Raw genomic sequence first — 18502 nt, forward strand, 5'->3', positions numbered from 1 at the left:
GGAAAAGAGTGGGAGAAAGAGTTTTTACAAATTTCAATATTTTCACCAACATGCTGCCATCAGCCACTTTTACAGAAAAAAAGTCAAGCAACACAAAAGCCTAGTACTTTCAGACAAAAATATTCCTGCATGACTAATCAGAACCCCATCTGTGTGAAGTGATGTAATTCTATCTTTCTAGTAGGAACTGTTTAGATTCCTTTGCTAGTTTTAATGGATCAAGGAAAGAAGATAACCCCACTGCTGTCTTCTTAGCTAGAGAAACTTTGGATAGAAAGAAGGAAGAGGAGCTTATGCATAATAAGAGAGGAGCAGACAATTTTTGTTCTGTTTTTAAGGCTTCTGTTATCTTTTCAAATGAGCTCACTGACAGGCTTTGTTACAGAGATTTGAGATATATTGCAATATATTTTCTTTTAATTTCAGTGTCCTTCAGAATATCAGGAGAGGATGGGTAGAAACATGGATGATTATGAAGACTTTGAAGAAAGATCCAATAGTTATCCAACAGAGAAAAGCCTAGTGAAGCTCCATAAGCAGGTAGTTAGATAATGTAAATGGCATATGTTCAATACATGTGAAGTTGTAGTAGATGTATAAGCAGAACACCCAGGCAAGAGAACAATATTCCTGGATCCAAATAATCCAAAAGTTCCCTTCGTTGATAGACCTCCTCAAAGACACCTCTGGATAATTGTGTATACCACTGTGTTTGTTTTACCTTGAATGTATTATAAGTTAAAGTCATAGTGCAAGAGGGCAAGACTCCAGTGAACAAACTACTTTTTGTGTTGGGCTTCCTACAATCACTTCAACTTTACATAATCATGTTTATGTTCAAATCAACTACCCCAAAAATGTGAAGAAGTTTCTTAAGGATGTATAGAATAGTTTAACGTGCTCTAGCACAGACCAATGTGATTCCGTCTTTCAGTTCCTTCCTAAAAAACACCCTTACTAGATGAAGAGGTTGGTCTCCATCCACAACATTGTCCCAGTGTCTGAGGCATTTGTGGTGGTTAAAATAAACAGTTTGTCTAGAGCTTGAAACATAGAGCAGATGACTGCTCAAATGCAGCCTGATACTCCTCAGGCCATACCACTGCACTGGATCTGTTCTGGATTAGATCCAACAGGGGTGTTGTAATTTGGCTATACCAAGATGCAGACATCTTCCAACAACTGCACCTGTCTTTTCTTTGTAGGGACTGCCCATTCCTGGAAAATCTGTACATTGGACGATGTACATTGAAATTCTGTACATTGGAAAATCTGTACATTGGTATTCAAAGGTGATAGAGTCCTGGGACTCACACAGTGTTCTGTAGAATACGTGATTTAGGCCACTTTGGCAATTTTTGGCCTTGATTGAAAGTCTGGCCTCCCTGGTGTCCAGAACATATTTCTAGGTAGTCTAGCCACTGCTCTGGTTGAAAAAAAACAGTCACACCATTCCAACATGTCATGACAAAGTCATTTCAACTCCTTAGCACCTCATTGGCCAGTCTCTGGAAAGTTGCAAGCATATTTCAGGAATCAAACAGGAGCACATTACATTCAAACAGACTAAGATGTGATAAATGCTGACTTGTCCTAATCCTTATAGTGTATACAGATACAGATTTCTTTCCCAGCCTTGGGAACCAGTAACAAGTGCTTGGGATTTTAGACAAGTGCTAAGTTGTCATCTTGCTGTCTCTTACTCTACTATTTGCTCCTAAGGCTTACTCCTAACATCTCAATAGATTCTCTGCCTTTCAGAGGATCTACTTCTGTGCTCTCTAACTGCTGTAGGTACTCTGGGTGGATATGTTAATCTCAGGTTCCAGAGGTATCTGCCCTTCCACTGTAACCCAGACCTGGACTTGATTCCTCTATTTCAGCAGCATCTCTCGCATGGGTGTCCTTGGTTTTAGGGAGACTCCAGCTGATCCCTTATAGTCAAGATTAAGAGATTCATCTTGGCTGACTCTTGTTCCTTCTTCTTGAATCCTGTTCCTTCTCCTTCTACTGAAAGAGTCTTCCTCTGCTTCTTGGAAATTCCAAAATTTTATTTGGAGACTGCAGGGAGGTGGCAACCCTATTATTTTTCTGCTCCAGACCACAACTTCCCTGGAATTCTGCCTCCAGTTTCCAAAGGTGCACAATATTTCCAGCAGGGGAATGGGCTGGTTATCTGACAAAAAACATCTCTTCCTCATGGATGTGAATTGCATGTCTGAGTCTGCAGCGTACAAGCCTGGCATGTAATCTATATATTTCTTTTTCCTAGGTGTTTATTATATGAGCATAAGCATTACCAAGGAATTAAGTTAATTTGTGCTGTCTTTCCAAACTTTTTCTGTTTATTTTGCTAGAACAGTTGGGTACCTGAACTCAGTTGTCTTAGTTATTCACAGATACAAAATATTTACTATATAATTATTTCCAATCTGGTTTTTAAACATGAACTGTATTGTAAGCAGGTGTGATGGTGCTGAGTGCATGAAAATATGCATAATTGCAAGGAAGGCAGAATATTGCTATGCTAATCAAGGAGTAAGAAATAAGAAAAGTGATGGTGGAAGACAAGTTCCTATGTGTTTAATATTATGTATATGCAGGAAGATACTTGTAACCTGAGCCATGCTCTTCATAGAAATTACTCCTGTTTTTATTTTGGCACATGCATGCATAAATACACACACATACATACCGTGGAGTGGAGTGGAAGTGTATTCTGTTTATTAAGGAAGCCCTTGTTGGAATTTTTGAGCAAATCGTCTCTTATTCTGACCTTATTGCCATAAATAACTAGAATATTGCTTTTGTTTTGTTAGGTAATTTATTCCGTTCAAAGGCATCGTCGTACGCAGGTCCAGTGGCAAATTCTTTTAGAGCAAGCCTTTTATCTGGAAGATGTGGCAAAAAATGAATCCAGTGCCACTCATCAATTTGTTCATACGTTTCAATCTCAAGAATCTGAAAACAAAATTATCCAATATCTCTATACACCAACTCTTGGTATGTTTTGTCATACTCTCAATAGAATACATGTTTTAAACAAAGCCTCTAAAACATAATTAAAAGGATTCAACCCAGTCCATCCTAAATCTATGGCATTAGCATTATAAATCATTCAAACCTTGTTCCTCATCATCATTTTCCATTTAGGCTTAATTTTGTATGTATCAGAATTCATCCTGTGTCCTCTTGCCACCTGTCTTACCTTGGTACAGGTACTTCAGGTCAAGAGGTGCTACTAGAAAAAATACGCAATTTTGAAATGATTTTCATATTTTCTCCCCTTTGTCATTTATTTTGTTTGGTTTTGTTTTAGAGTGGTATTGGGAGTGTCTTCTGCGACCATGGTTTCATAGGGTTCTCGCCATTATCTTGGCCATCTTTTCCATCATTGTTGTGTGGTCAGAATGCACGTTTTTCAGCCCAAAGCCGGTTCTGTCGCTGTTTGCAGTCTTCATACAACTAGCGGAAAAGAATTACAACTATTTTTACATAGAGGTCAGTTAAAGTGATGGCTTGCCAATTCCTGTCATCTAATACTTGTATATGAATGTATGGTTAAATTCTGCATTCATTGACTTTGAGGAAACTGCTTAGATTTAAGCTTATTTATTAGGGCTGTGCAGGTTTTAGATTAGAAGGCAATGCACTGCCTTCACATAGCCATTCACACAGCACCTGCCTGCAGCTGCACAGGGTGCCTTACGCGGCAGCAGCAGCATAATCTTGAGAAAAGGCAGGTGCTATGTATGAGTCCTCACACGTGCTGAAGAAACATTTTGCCTTCAAATCTGAAATGCTGCATAGCCATGTTACTTACGCCCAGTAAAGTTAGCAAGAGTAAACCGATTTAAATCCGAACACAAAGTTTTGCTCAGTGGGATCTGAATACTGCGTTAAAATGTATATATCAAAGATATCTATTCCATTTAACATAAATAAAAGCTGTACTTTCTTGTTTTGCAGATGGCTTGCTTCTTTACAGTCTTTTTCCTCAGCATCTGCGTTTATTCCACGGTCTTCAGGATCCGTGTATTCAACTATTATTATTTAGCTTCACACCATCAGACAGATGCATATAGTTTGCTTTTCAGTGGCATGTAAGTAAATATTTTGTGACTTAGATAATGTGCTGTTTAGCCAATTCAAAGCAATGTGAAGGGAATCAGTGAAATATAATTAGATCTTAGTCAAAGTCCAGATCCACAATAGCTCTTGATTTAATTTTTTAATCAGATATTATATCATCCATTATTGTATATAATATAATAATTATGTTATCAGCAGAAGGAGAATCCAGAAGCTGCTCCCTGCTGAGTAGAAGGATCTCATTCCTCGGAGACTAAGGAAGAAGCACTGAGAAACTGGCCCAGGCATCTTCTGTACTGTATCTCCCTTCTTCCTGTGCCGTAGTTCATTCCATTCAACAGAGACTCCAAACTCTCAGAAGAGGGTTTTCTGGAGGTTGCTGGGAACAGAAAGAGTGGGGAAGTCTCCTTTGATTCATCTCCTTCCATTAGCACATATCTAGATCCAGTCCAAACACTGTTTACAGTTATGTGCAGAATAGAATAATGTGTAAATGTTAACTAACCTCCTATGCATGAAAAGAATCAACTAAGTACAATGCATACAAATATGGTTATATGAACACATACACTCTTAGTAATATGAACGGAGGGGTTTGAAATTGCTTTGGAACTGTCGCTACTTTTCATGCAGGTTGTTCTGTCGTTTGACTCCTCCATTGTGTCTGAATTTTTTGGGCTTGACTCATATGGATTCAGCAATTTCTCAGAGAACTACAGAACAGCCAACTGCATATACATCTGTAAGTTAACAGTATTTTTATTATTTTTGTGCGGGGGGGGGGGGGGGGGCTACAGTATATTTAAACATTCGATACTAAGAGATTTCCCCAAAGCAGTTGAAAGCAGGATTATTAAGGGACAGGATAAATGTATAGAGGGTAAATTATTAGCAAGTAGAGTTTGTGACCTTGACAATGTATGATGATGGGGCACATCGGTCATAATCAGTTTCTATGTGGAGCTTGAGCCAGCATTAGATGGGCCATTAATGCTTTGGCAGTCTTTTTTTCAAAAACCAGAAAAATCCAAGGGCCGAAATTAAGGCAACCTCATGTTCTCTTTGATGTGTTTAAGCCTGTTTTCTTGGAATTGAATTATAATTTTAAAAGAAAAGGTTTAGATTTGTGGAATCCCTCTTTTTAGTTTATAATGGAACGTGTTGATTCCATTCTGATATCGATGGTCTCATTTAACAAAATTTAGTGTACATTTTAGTAAGAAAATTGGGGAATTGAAGGCTCCTTCCAAATGCTGTGGGTTGTGAGTTGGGACCATGTTATCCTGATTGCAGAACCTGCAAGGCTCCTGGTCAGAAATGAAGATGGTTGAGTCCAGCCAGTTTTCCAGCACTGCATGTGAATACTTTTGCCTTAGCGTATCTCATCTGAGCCCAGGGCTTGCATACAGCTGTTGAAGGGCAGTCTAGCCTTCTCTGTCTCAGATGAACCCTGCTTCAGAGTACTTAGCTGCGGTTCTCCACTGTTGCCCATTATCTTCTTTCTTATACATTCTCTTCTTGTATAGTGAGATGGGCGGCATCTATAAATTTGAAAAATAAATAAAAGGTATACCTTATCATTCCATCTGGGTATTAAAACAGCAGTCAGGATTAAAGCATACTATGCCATTTTCTATTGGCAGGTAACGGCACAAACCAAAGTGTTAACTTATAGCTGCAATTTTGAATGTGTGCAATTGTTTTAACTTCTTTAATATACAGTATTTGAAGATGAATATCAGACATAAACTATTCTTCCATTCTTAACTATGTTGATACAGATTTATTAAAAAAGTAAATGAACTATTCATTCTCATCAGTATCAAATTACAGTCTAATTTTGTCTAGTATAATGAGCTGTCCACAGCACATATATTGCCTAAAAATTACGGGTAATAACTTTATCTTACCATCAGTATGTAAAATATTTTGAATGAAAAGAACAAAAGAAAACTTGGCTTTGCTAACTGTTACTTTTTGCCTTCCAGATTATGGGATCGATGAAAGTGTTGTCCTTCATAGCCGATGGTTTTTATATCTATTATCCCATGCTGGTTGTCATTCTCTGTATTGCTACTTACTTCAGGTAGGAAGCAGCTTTCTCAGATTTGTGTTGTTGTTGGGATATTGAGTGTTCTGAAATTGCTCTTCCTTTCTCAAGTGAACTCTCTTAATAGATACATTGGCCTTTCCCAGCAGGTTCAGGAAATGTTGAAAATGTTGAGTTCACTTTAACATCAGCTTGAGGTCTTTCCTCTCTTTTCTTGGTAGAGAAATTTTAGAGTTGTAAACCCAATAAACAAAGAGCCTCCTAAGTTCGTCTGGCTGATGATACATAAAACAAATTCCAGGTCCCTGAAAATGCTACATAAAGTGTCCTCTAGCACAGGCGATTCTACAGTTAGCACATTGTTTCATTATTGACAAATCACAGCATTCTTGGAGGAGATCAGAAGGTGGCCTCAGTTTCAGAAAATCTGTCCCCTTCCACTTTGGTAATATTGCGAGTATTTATTTGATCACCGGTCTCTTCCAGTTGCTGCAAGTAATGTCTCTGTTTCGTTTTGTTTTGTTTGTTTTTATTGTTTGGCAATTATTTTTTTTCCAGTTTAGGAACTCGGTGTTTGAATCTTCTGGGATTCCAGCAGTTCATGGGAGACAATGAGATGACCTCGGACTTAATAGATGAAGGAAAAGAGTTAATCAGAAGAGGTAAAAGAGAGGGGCTGTTTGTGATACATTCGAATACATAACTTTGGAATTTTAAACATTACTCCTTCATTCACATTTTTTTAAAGAATTATCTTCCTGGAGAATATCATATGTATATCTGGACTGTACTCTGTCTCCAAAAACAGATCAACTGAGTGCTCTTGCAGAGCAGGACATGATGAATAGAGTCTTTTCAGCTCTGTCAGCACCACTTAATGGTTTTTAATGGCATGCAGCTTCCTTGATAGTTATACTGTCAATAGCTGGTGCCAGAACTAAGAAGCAGGCCTGTTGTGTTTTGCAAATAGGTAGGAGAGTCCAACTCTTCTGAAAATTCTATTTCTGTATCCGCCTTCCAAGCTGCTCTATATTGACATTTGTCTCCAATGTTTGTTTATGCTCAGCTACATGAGGATACATTACGTGCATCCAGTGTTGTTTGGTACATTCCCTAGTTTCTGCGTAGCTTTAATGTAAAAATAATCTCTCCACCCTTACACAATCAAGAAATGCAGACTCCTAATTCTTTTTTCTGCATCTTTGACTTAAAACATAAATGACTCTTCTAATATAGATGTGCAAAATCTATACTAGAAAAATAGAGGTGAGCAGTGGCTTAACCTTAGATTTCGTTCTGCTTGCAGCATGAGTTTTTATCGATTTTGATCCAGTTTTGGACCTGGTTTTGGCACTGTAGTCACTTGTTTCTCATGTGGAAATTTTTTCCTGAGCAAAAATAGAGGGATTTAACCCTAATTCCCCCTGCTCGATGTTCAGCATTATTGCCTGTGTAGGGAAGGAAAGGAGCAGAAAGACAGAAAGTTCTTAGATTAGATTAGACAGATTTGGGAAAGGGTTAGCAGGTGTGTGCTTTGGATCTGTTCACTTCCTAAGCATGTCCAATTTGCACTTACTTGGCCATACTACTCAATAGTGCCTCACGTGTTTTCTTGATCAGGGAACTTCAACCTATTCTTCCAAAAAGCAGCTACCACATGACTCCTGCAACCATGATGCAGTTACAACAGAAAGGGGATGCACTAAGCAATCGCGTATCTCTTCTGACCCCAAAATTTGTAATTCTTAATTTAAAAAAACTGACTTCATTGAAAATGCTTAATTTTTTTTTTTAAATCCACTGTACCTTTAAATGAAAACATTTTTCTCCCTAGAAAAGAGAAGACGGCAGAGGCAGGAAGATGGTGATAATAGAAGAAGGGTATGTGGGACAGTTTAGTTCGTTTTCTCTAAGCAGTAGAAGTTTAGTAATTTTAACTTTGGAGAATATGAAAATTTCTGTAGGGTGCAGTCCAATCCTAAACAGGCAAAAATAAGTAGCACATTACATTTTGTGTAAAACACTGACTTTTTTTTTGTGGCATATTAAAAAATAATAATGTTTAATTTCTTCAGTTAAAGCCATAGGCTTGTTCAAGGGAACAAGAACATTTATTCTGAACTTGAAACAAATAGTTCTGTTCCATTTGGTTATAATGGCTAGATTTCCCAGGTATTTTATATCTAATCCTTTTTGGCACCAGGTGCTACTATTTTGAACAACAGCACGGGTGCCTTTCTTTTTCACAAATGCTCCAGATATTGAAGCATCATTAAATCTCACAAGATTTCAGCTATCTCATGTGAAAAGACCAAACTCTTGCACAATTTGGCTTTCTTATGTGAGATCTTACAAGATTTCAGCCATTTTAAATTTTTTATTTAATTGGTACATGGAGCATGGTCACCATCTTGGGTGCAGTAGACTTATCGATACTGTGTTGTTGAACCCTTCCGTGAATGCTACATTCTTCCACTGAGTTCATAGAACATATTTTGGAATATCAGACATAGTGATATCATTGAAATAAGAATGTGCTGATAATAGTTAAAATCACTGTGTTAAATAGTGCGTGTGTGTGTGTAGTTTACTCTGTGTATTTTTGGACAGGAGTGGAAAGAACGGTATGGAAACAATCGTGAACCTTCAACAAGAAACAGAAATATTCAAGCAGACCAAAAGGAATCTAGTTTCACGGAGATCAGTACAAACAGATGTAAGAATAGTACCAATAATTTAATTTCGCTTTTTGTTTTGGATCTGGGAATTTCATTTTTTTTAAAACTCAGAAATAACTTTATGTAATTGAGGGGGCTCATTTAATTCTTTTACTTGCCCTGAGGACATTGTATATTTCTGAGGATCATGGATAATATTTGATTCCACTATTTCAATCAGTTCCAGGAGGGTTGGTGCAACTTTCAGTGATGTTGGGGACACCAAACTAGAAATATGTTGGAGTCATTGGGAATTAATTGATCAAATTTTGATTTGGTGAATGTTGCTTCCTTATTTACATTGCTTGTATGCTGTTCATTCCCACAGGCTTTAAGCGGCTAACAACATAAACATATAAAATACCCCAAGAAACCTCATTTACATGTAAGCAAAAAAATAAAATCAGATACAAATAACCCCATCTTTCAGTCAAAGAATGCTCTGCACAATGGAACAAAGTTGTCCTGAAGCCTAGGAAGATGAGACTGATTGAATTTCCCCTAGGAGGGAGTTCCAAAGTGTGGGAGTGGACACTGAGAATGCCTGCCTCCAGAGCCCCAGCAGTAGGGACCCTATTTATTTACTAATCCAGTTGATATTGTTGTCCATCTATCCAGAAACTCTGGGGAGTGAACAAACAAAAACAGAGAATTACATTAAACAAAACCCCACTAAAACTGCATTGAGGCTTAATAAAACACAAACCACTGGACACATACACCCATGCCAGATGTCCCAAACTAACATCCTGCCCCCAGTACCCAGGGGAAGAGCCAGGTCTTTACGGCCTTGCAAAAGGCCAATAAAGAAGAGGCTGTCTGTATTTAAGGGGGAGGCCCTGTTCTACAGGTGGGCACCATAACAGAAGATATACTTCCAGGAACCCGCTAGATGACATTGATTTATCAGTGGTACTCAGAGCATAGCCACTGTACCAGATCTGGTGTGGCAGCAGAAACCATTGGGGAGAGGCGATCCTGCAACTATCCTGGTCCCATGCCATGTAGGACTTTAAAGGTGACAACCAGGACCTTGAATTGCATCTGGAAGCCAGTGCAGCTCATGTCACATGGGCATATTTGATCCAGTTGGATGGATACAGGAGTATATAGCCAATCTGTCTCTATTCTTTTTCATTGTGTATAAAAACAATTATGTAACTTTAGAAATGGTGTTTGAATTTGCTTGTTCTGACTCTTCCTTTTCTGTGTTTAAAAATATGTGTATTATATATTAATCTTCTTAGTAATGAATATCCTTGAAAATATTAGACCATCTATATATTCCAGATCAAATTCTTTCCATTTCAGCTATTTGCTGTAGTTCAACATGCACCTTGACTATATTGTAAAATTTTCTTGCTGCAGTAACTTCCAAGTACACTAGGTCAAATGGAAGGAATGAAAGGGACAGAGTAGAACTTCTGCAGGATGCAGAACCTCTGGACTTCAATGCAGATTCAATTAATGAAGATCCTCTTGACTCTGAGTCAGGAAGGTAAGAAATACCTAGAGTTTCAAGTTCTCTGTTAATAATTTTTAAGTCAAAGTAAAACTGATGCCAGGAAATTCATGTTCAGATTCCCCATCAATCATGTTCTAGGGAATGGAGTAATAAAATAAGGGACCATAGCATACTGAATTTCCAATTCCTTTATTTTCTTCACCTGCAAGACAGTTAATAAATTCAGGATTTTGGCAGAGATTTCTTTGAAAAACAACATGTTCCAAAGAAAAGGAAGAGCAAAGATAACAAATTTTCTTTTGACCTTAGGTGTGAATGCAGAAGTTTGCTCTTTAAACAATGAGATTCTAGAATATCTATAGTTTTGCCCTGGATATTTCAAAGACCTTGGAAGCAAACTGAGTCCACTAGATGGCCAATAATTTTTTATTATTATTATTATTCTTATTCTTATTATTATTATTATTATAATGAAAATATAATCATCATCATCCCAGGTCCTTGGGAAGGACTCAATAGGTGGATAAAAATGCCAAATCCAGTCTAAACATCTGGCTGACTGTGTGACCAACAATAATAAATGAACAGTAATGGGATTGAAATACTGAATCGCCAAACCATCAGGAGCCATCAGGATGAAGCCTACAAGTATCTGGTCACTTTACAGTTGGATAACATCAAGCATGGATAAGTTAAAAATGTGATTAGTAAAGAATATATCCAAAGAATGAGAAAATTGCTAAATTGAATGGGGGAAACACCATCAAAAGCCATCAATACCTGGGCCATACCTGTTGTACAATACACTGCTAGAATTATTAATTGGACACAAGCTGAACTGGACAGTTTGGACTGAAAAACAAGAAAACTCTTATTCACTATGCATTACATCCCCGTAGTGATATTGATAGATTATACCTGCCCCACAGAAATGGAGGCAGAGGTTTACTTCAAGTCAAACAAACTGTTGAAGAAGAAAAGCATGCATTGGCGGCTTATGTAAAAGACAGCTAAGAACAAGCACTGATGCAAATTAAAAATTGGAACTTAATATACAGGAAACAAAACATGAATATCGAAATAATGTAATAAAAACACAAACAGAATGTTGGCAAGGAAAAGCATCATATGGTCAATTTCTACAAAAGATTGAGGAGAAAGTGGATAAAGATAAAACCTGGCAATGGCTTACAACTGGAACATTAAAAAAAGAAACTAAAGCTTGATTTTGGCTGCTCAAGAGCAACCTATTGAAACTAATGCAGTCAAGGCCAGAACTGAAAAATCGTCGAAATACAGATTGTGCAAAGAACCAGAACAAACAGTAGAACATATACTCAGCTCGTGCTAGAAGATCACACAAACCAGCTATAAACAACGACATAACACAGTTGCCAAAATGATTCACTGGAACTTCAGTAAAAATTATCATGTGCCAGTAATGAAAAATTGGTGGGAACATATAGTTGAAAAAGTAGTTGAAAATGAGCAGGTTAAAATATTGTGGGATTTCTGAATACAAACTGGTAAAGTCTTGTCACATAACACACCAGATTTAACTGTGGTTGAAAAGAAGAAAATGGATAAATGATGTGGCAATACCAGGGGATAATAGACTAGAAGACAAAGAATTGGAAAAGATCACAAGTATCAAGATCTGAAAATCAAAGTTGAAAGATTATGGCATAAACCGGCAGTGGTGGTCCCAGTGTTATCAGCACACTGGGTGCCATACCAAAAAGCCTTGGATGACACTTAGAAAATCTGCACATTGATAAAATTTCCATCTGTCAATTACAAAAGGCCACGCTGCTTTTGTGGATCTGCACATATACTATGCCAATACATTACGACATCCTAGGTTCTTGGGAAAAACATTAGGTGAATGAAGGCCAACACAAGAACTGGCAGCTGTGATTTCATATGGATGTGTAATAATAATAATGATAATGATAATAAAAAAAACTGGGTTCTGAGGGCTTAAGAATTATTTTTGTTCACAACTCCTATCTACCTTGATTCGCAGCCCTATGGTCAGTCCCATGAATATGTGGAAACGTATTTTTGAAAGGCCGTGGAGGTAAAGAATTCCATGGTCCTCTCCTGCGAAAACTGACTCTTTGTCCTAAGCAAGAGTATCTGAGCTTTGGTTGCCAGCACTTGGGAAGAAGCTTCAGAAGAAACTTTAATAGCAGATTTCTGATCCTTGAAGGGCTGTCATGGAGAAGAAGGTGTGGATCCTTGTCCAACCCTATAACTCTGTGAAACCAGAGCCATTTTGCTGAGGCTCTAATGCAAATTAAGGAGATCATAGCTGCATTTGTCTATTAGAAAAACATAAACCAAAGCAGGAGATCTCATTACAGGTTTCCAGTATCTGGTCCAGGAAAGAATTAATTACAGAAGCTTGATCTTAATATCCCAGAACAATTGCACACTAAATTTCGAGTGCATGAGTATTCATGGCATTGAAAGACAGTTGTTTCCATTACTAGTATCGGATATTATTAGCTGCTTATAATATATATGTGCATTGTCAGTTGTGTAAACAATATAATAATAATTTCTTGGCACAGAGTTCTTACACTGAATGTAACCTTAGACATCCCATATTTTATATGGAAAAATTAGAAGTTTGAATATTGCAGATGTATCATTATTATCTGGTCTTTTGTCATTTTGTCTTTAAAGATTTACACAACTCAAAGTATCACTCCATGCATCTCCATTCATGTGAAGAAATGAGCTGTAGTTCACAAAAGCTTCTACCTTTTAGTAATATTTGTTAGTCTGAAAAGGTGCTACCGGGCTCCTTCTGATTTTTGGCTACCCCAGCTAACATGGCTCTCCTTGTACAATGTCTACTACTCAAAAACAGTGCCATGTAAGTTCTACATTTAAAGTCTTTTTATATTCTGCAGGTACCAGTCTGGTGGGAGATACTTGTCAATGTCTCGAAGTAGAATATTTGATGATGTCTAAAGCCCCAGAATGCTCGGATCTCACTCTGGAGAATGCCCTTTCAGGATCTCATTCTGCAATCGAATCAGCTTCAGTTCACAGGAAAGAAAATGAAATGTGAGAAATAAGGAACTTCTTTCTTCTTCAAAATGCACTTTGTAGAATTAGTTGCCCAATTCAAGATGGGCTAGAGCATTGGTTTCTAAAATGGGGATAACCCCAGCAGCGGTGCCTTTCCCACCTTTCCCCTCACTCCTTCAAACTCTTCTGGAGAGAAGAGATTTAAATAAGAAGAGAAGGGGCACAAAACAGAATGGGATGCTAGGCAGCCGGGAGATAAGCCGCGTGCTTGACATTTGGGTTGGTCTTATCTCTGAATGAAGAGGCCTCGTCTTCTGTTATGAACTGGAAACCTAGTATTGTAGGAAAAAAAGTCAAAAGCCTCTCCTAATTCCAGACATGTTTTAGAAGCTGTTGATACATAAAGAAGTATGGTTTTGACTTTTAGAGTTGGATCAAGGTAAAGTTAATGCAGATGCCATTTTAAAACAACAAATGTTGGGCCCAAATAAAGATGTCATTTGCATGTATTGGAAGTTAAGTTTTCTTTTTGGGTGATGGGGGGAAAACTTTCTAAGGATTAATACAATTGGGTCTTCCGAAATGTACTTCATTAGCTTAGTCCTATTTGATGCAAACTTTATGATTACCTTCTATTCCAACTTTGGTATGATTCAGAAAAGGCCATTTGGACAGGTTTGAGCGCTCAGCTCAAGTTCTTGAAGACCTGAAGAGATTTTACAAATCTGTACAAAATAGCTTTTCTTCAGTGCCTGCCTAACAGTCACTGAATTGAAAACAATTTGCATTTTCATTATCTATATATTAATGACATTTGCACGCATAATAGCATTGATAACAAAACCTTAATAGAATCTTAACAGTTTGAAAGCACTATATTTAAAATCATATACTAGCACATGGTTGGCTATAAGGGAAAAACTCATCACAGAAACATCTTTTAACATTTATTGATAAAAGCTGCTAGTGAAAATTATTCAGCTGAATTATATTTTTGCCATTCTGAATTGCAAAGTTCCAATTTTCTCTGTCCAAAAGTCCATTGCTTTAAAAGTAATTTAATAGTTCTTGTAGTCTGGATTTTGTCTTTTGAAAAAATGAACTATTCTAGTATGAAAATAAAAAATAAAGATGACATCCAGCTACATTGCCTTACATAGGAAATCCATGTTTTAATCAAGCCTGCATTTTTGCTGCTAGAACAGTTTTTTCACTACAGGGGGAAAAAAAATCCTTACCTTTTCAAATAGAGACCAAGAAATGTTGCCTGGCAAACAAAATTTATCAAAACAATTTTCATAGGTATTTCTGAATGCTATATGGAAAAGTGTACAGTATTATTGGAGCCACATAATGTCAGAAGCTTTTAAGAAAAATATGCATTTGTCATTGTTTGTTTTCTTGAAGCCAAATCTGGTGATTAGATATGACTGCTGATTGTCAGGAGGATGTAAACATCTGTCCTATCACTGTACTGTGTTTCATACAGGAGGGGGCTTTGTTCGACATGTTACAACGTTTTTATACATTTTAGAAAAGCAAGGTATGTGAATATTTTGATTACTGAATAGTAATGCTGCACAACAGAGAGGTCTTTAGGTTTTATTGATTTGGATAGCTTTTAAACATCCCAGAAAAGTGCAGATGTAAAGCTACAGTGCCTGGCAGAATTTTTCTGGGCACAGAGAGAAGTTTTTGCGTTCTTGTTTGTAACAACTGGATAAATAATGTGGGATAATTTATTGGGCATTTCCTCACAGTGTCCAAGTTCAGGTGCAGCATGACAAAGTTACAAGGAAGAGATGGAAGCAAATAAACGTGGTAATGGTTGATCCATGTATTTTATAACACTTAAACCCAGCATTCATTTTGGGGGGAGAAAGGTTAAATGTGATTCACAGTAGCTTCAATGAAGCGTCATTTTATGCAATGTGTATCTTGAAAGTGAATGGCTATTAAAAACACACCATCTTCTGTTCACCCTGACTTGGGATATTATTTTCATGAATGCCGAAATTACATTCAGTGCTACGACATACTGAATATGTGGTTATGGAATTAAGTGGAATGTACTAGCAAAGGAATTTACAAACAGTTTCATCAACACCAGTTTAACATTAACTTTAGAATTTAGAAATTATCTTGATGCCATAAATTGATCTAGGCTTCCCATGTCTATTAAGAAAAGCTACTTTGGAGTTATCAAATTTCTTCAGAAAGTTTTTTGATCCCCAGAAAAAGTTCTGATATTCTGAATGCCTTATTCCTTTTGATAAATAAAAATTTTGTTACTAGGAAATTAATAACCTACAGTGAGACTTCTGAAAGGTTATTCAGTTTTGATTCAGAAGTTACTGGCTCAAATGCACAGTTACAGACGAGGTGCTCTTTTGCTTCGGGGGGTGAGCTGGAAATTCACAGATAGTTTTCTGACAAGTTTGGACATGGACCTGCCATGGGATATTCTCAGGTGATTGACAGCTCAAGTGACGGAGATTTGGCATAAAATAGTACTTTTTTCTTGTCGGAATTCTTTTTGGGAAACAAACATGTTTATATCTGGAATCACTTTCAAAATGAAGTCAGGCTGCTTATGGAAAAGCATGCAAAGCCTTCCAGTCCCAGCTATTCAAACTGCTTGATGCATTGATTATTAGGAGTTCAGTGTCTTGCTCTTGCACGCTGCTGTGGAACTTCATGCCAAAACAAAAATATTTAAAACATTTCTATATATTTGTGAAGCTGACTAGTGTTTTGACTTGTAAGAATGTCACGGTCACATGCTTGTTGTGTAAAGAACTTAGATTTCTTCTTTTAACGCAAATTGGAAAATGTGGCTTTTTTAGCAGTTACATTCCTGCAAAAACTTGTATTTGCCATTGAATTCTTTGTTTATACCTAATAGTAAAGTTGGAACAGAAATAATTGCTTTGTAAATAATATTGGGGTTTGGAGTCATGAACAATGAGATATATATTTGCTGCCAGTAAGTAATTGTTATTTATATCTAACTAGGGATGTGTGGATTACTGTAGTATAAATTAAATTAAAATGTAATGCTGTATATGAGTTGGAATTAAAATGAACTTTATCATATGTTTCTCTAATTGTCAGTGTTTGATATGTAACTGTGAAATGCCTAAGGAGTTCCCTGAACTAAATGCAGAGAATTCAAAACATTAATACAGTGTGTGGCTTTAGAAACTATGAGAAGGGGATTGGATAGGATGCATCTCTGTGTTAGATAAATTGTTTTTTGGTTGTGGAAAACATTACAAAATGTGCAGTACTACTAAAGGAATTATTTTCACAATAATATTACTTTGCACAAAATTATGCTGCTAATGGTATTGTCAAGGAACAGTTGGAATATTTTTTTTCTTTTTTCACATGGCTTGAAAACAGGATCTACTAGTGAAGAACAGCTAACTGAATGTCATATTGCAATCTTGGTTTACAACTGTATATATTACAAGATGCCATGATTTTCATGTTTCCCATTATTAATACTTTGAGATATAAAGTTTATTTAATATTAAAATAAGCATTTATGGAATAAAGTGGAGAATTATGTTTAAAACTGTGTTCTGAATTTAGCAATTCCAGTGCTAATTTTTCTTCTGTGATTACTTCTAAAAATGAAAAAAAAATAATAGGTGTTTAGAGAATATGTCTGTCCAACCGAAACTTTCTTTAAAGGCCCTTTTCCTCCTTCATTCTTTTCTCTGTTACTGCTTTCTCCAATTTTGTCTATACTTCATAAATCAGAAAACAATGCAACTACATCATGACCCCTTCTCTCTAACCAACATGAATTTTGAGTGTGTTAATTTCTTACTTTACCAATAAGTGCTCATTTTGCTGTAATGTATAAACTGCTATTGGTCATACTACAAACTCTCTGTGTTAAGAAAATCTGTGAGAATTATACCCATTGTAAATATAGAAGCTATGCTGGATCTTTATTTGTATTCATGCATGACGTGACTATAGATCAAAAGAAGCCAAGAGAAATCAAGAAAACGTGATTTATACTACCAATGGGATAAATACTACTCTATTGCACTAATAAGAGAGCAAGTTTGTGTACCTTGAATGATGTAATATGCAATCAAAAACACTGAAGCCTGTGCATTGTGTTTTTGTATCAATGATCCTAAACTGTATATTTAAAAAGTGATGTGCCCATTCTGGTTTTTACTCCATTTGTTTTTGTTTCTATAATTTATTTTCTCTGGGAAGACAAAGGAAAGTTTGAATGAATTCATAAAATGCTTTACAAGTGCATGTTACAAATGGGCTTTGAGAGCATTACAAAGTGAACTCCCTTTGTCTTCATCACTTTAGCGCAGATATGTATATCTTATTTGGGTACTCAGAATTGCAAACCTGTAAATTAATTATGTACTGATCTTTTTTAATGTACATTTAAATCTAATTAGAATAAAGTTTGCCTGAATGGATTTTTCTCCAATATTTTGTTTGTATATTAATAAGAATACATTTTAGATTAATACTAGGGTGAATGGGCATGAATATTCACATAAATGTACAATTCCTTTTTCTGTATTTGGAAATCACCTCTAAATTGAATCTGCTGCCTCTGCATAGCTAGGTTTTTTGTTTTAATGCCAGGATTAATGTTAAACACTAAAACACTAGAGCCTGAACTAGGTGAAAGAATCAATTATGAAGCTTTCGTATAATGACGGCACTGAAATTATTGTCTCCCATCCCATATCCAGTTGTTTCATCTACATGAACTTTCTCCAACCTGGTGCCTTTGGGTGTGATTTACTACAACTTCCAGGCTGAAACAATAATGTACATAATTACTTGGAAATAAATCTTTAAGTTTATTCCCACAATGATCCCAGGGTTGACTGACTGCTAGATTTTAAAGGGAAAAAATGCTCCTAATTAATATGGCTTTTAATTGTTTAAAATGTTAATTTATTATGTTGAATTACAAGCAATTATAATTATTTATATGGAAATATGTGTGGAATATTCCAGAAGAGCATTCTACTTTTATTACTGCTTCTCCTACCTTCTACTTTTCACCCTGGGATGGCATCTGCTTGATATAGGCATACTGATGAACATATTTTAATTAGAACTATTGTTTTATTTGTG

At 36.4% G+C, this 18502-nt stretch overlaps 1 protein-coding gene across 1 annotated transcript in view; it reads left to right on the forward strand.

The window, feature by feature from the left end:
* Window positions 1-17840, forward strand: part of LMBRD2 (LMBR1 domain containing 2) — a 32879-nt gene extending 15039 nt beyond the window's left edge. Inside the window, exons 8-18 of the mRNA XM_088152786.1 lie at window positions 427-540; window positions 2820-3003; window positions 3320-3501; window positions 3970-4103; window positions 4726-4834; window positions 6081-6178; window positions 6701-6804; window positions 7977-8023; window positions 8753-8858; window positions 10228-10357; window positions 13246-17840. Coding sequence (XP_088008912.1) covers window positions 427-540; window positions 2820-3003; window positions 3320-3501; window positions 3970-4103; window positions 4726-4834; window positions 6081-6178; window positions 6701-6804; window positions 7977-8023; window positions 8753-8858; window positions 10228-10357; window positions 13246-13306 — 1269 coding nt within the window. The 3' untranslated portion in view covers window positions 13307-17840. The remainder of the gene's footprint in view (window positions 1-426; window positions 541-2819; window positions 3004-3319; window positions 3502-3969; window positions 4104-4725; window positions 4835-6080; window positions 6179-6700; window positions 6805-7976; window positions 8024-8752; window positions 8859-10227; window positions 10358-13245) is intronic.
* Window positions 17841-18502: the final 662 nt, after the last annotated feature.

Source organism: Python bivittatus, unplaced genomic scaffold, assembly GCF_059951505.1.
Source record: "Python bivittatus isolate LINGU-HERP-01145 unplaced genomic scaffold, Pbiv_v1 ctg000570_np1212, whole genome shotgun sequence".
Lineage (NCBI taxonomy): Eukaryota > Metazoa > Chordata > Lepidosauria > Squamata > Pythonidae > Python > Python bivittatus.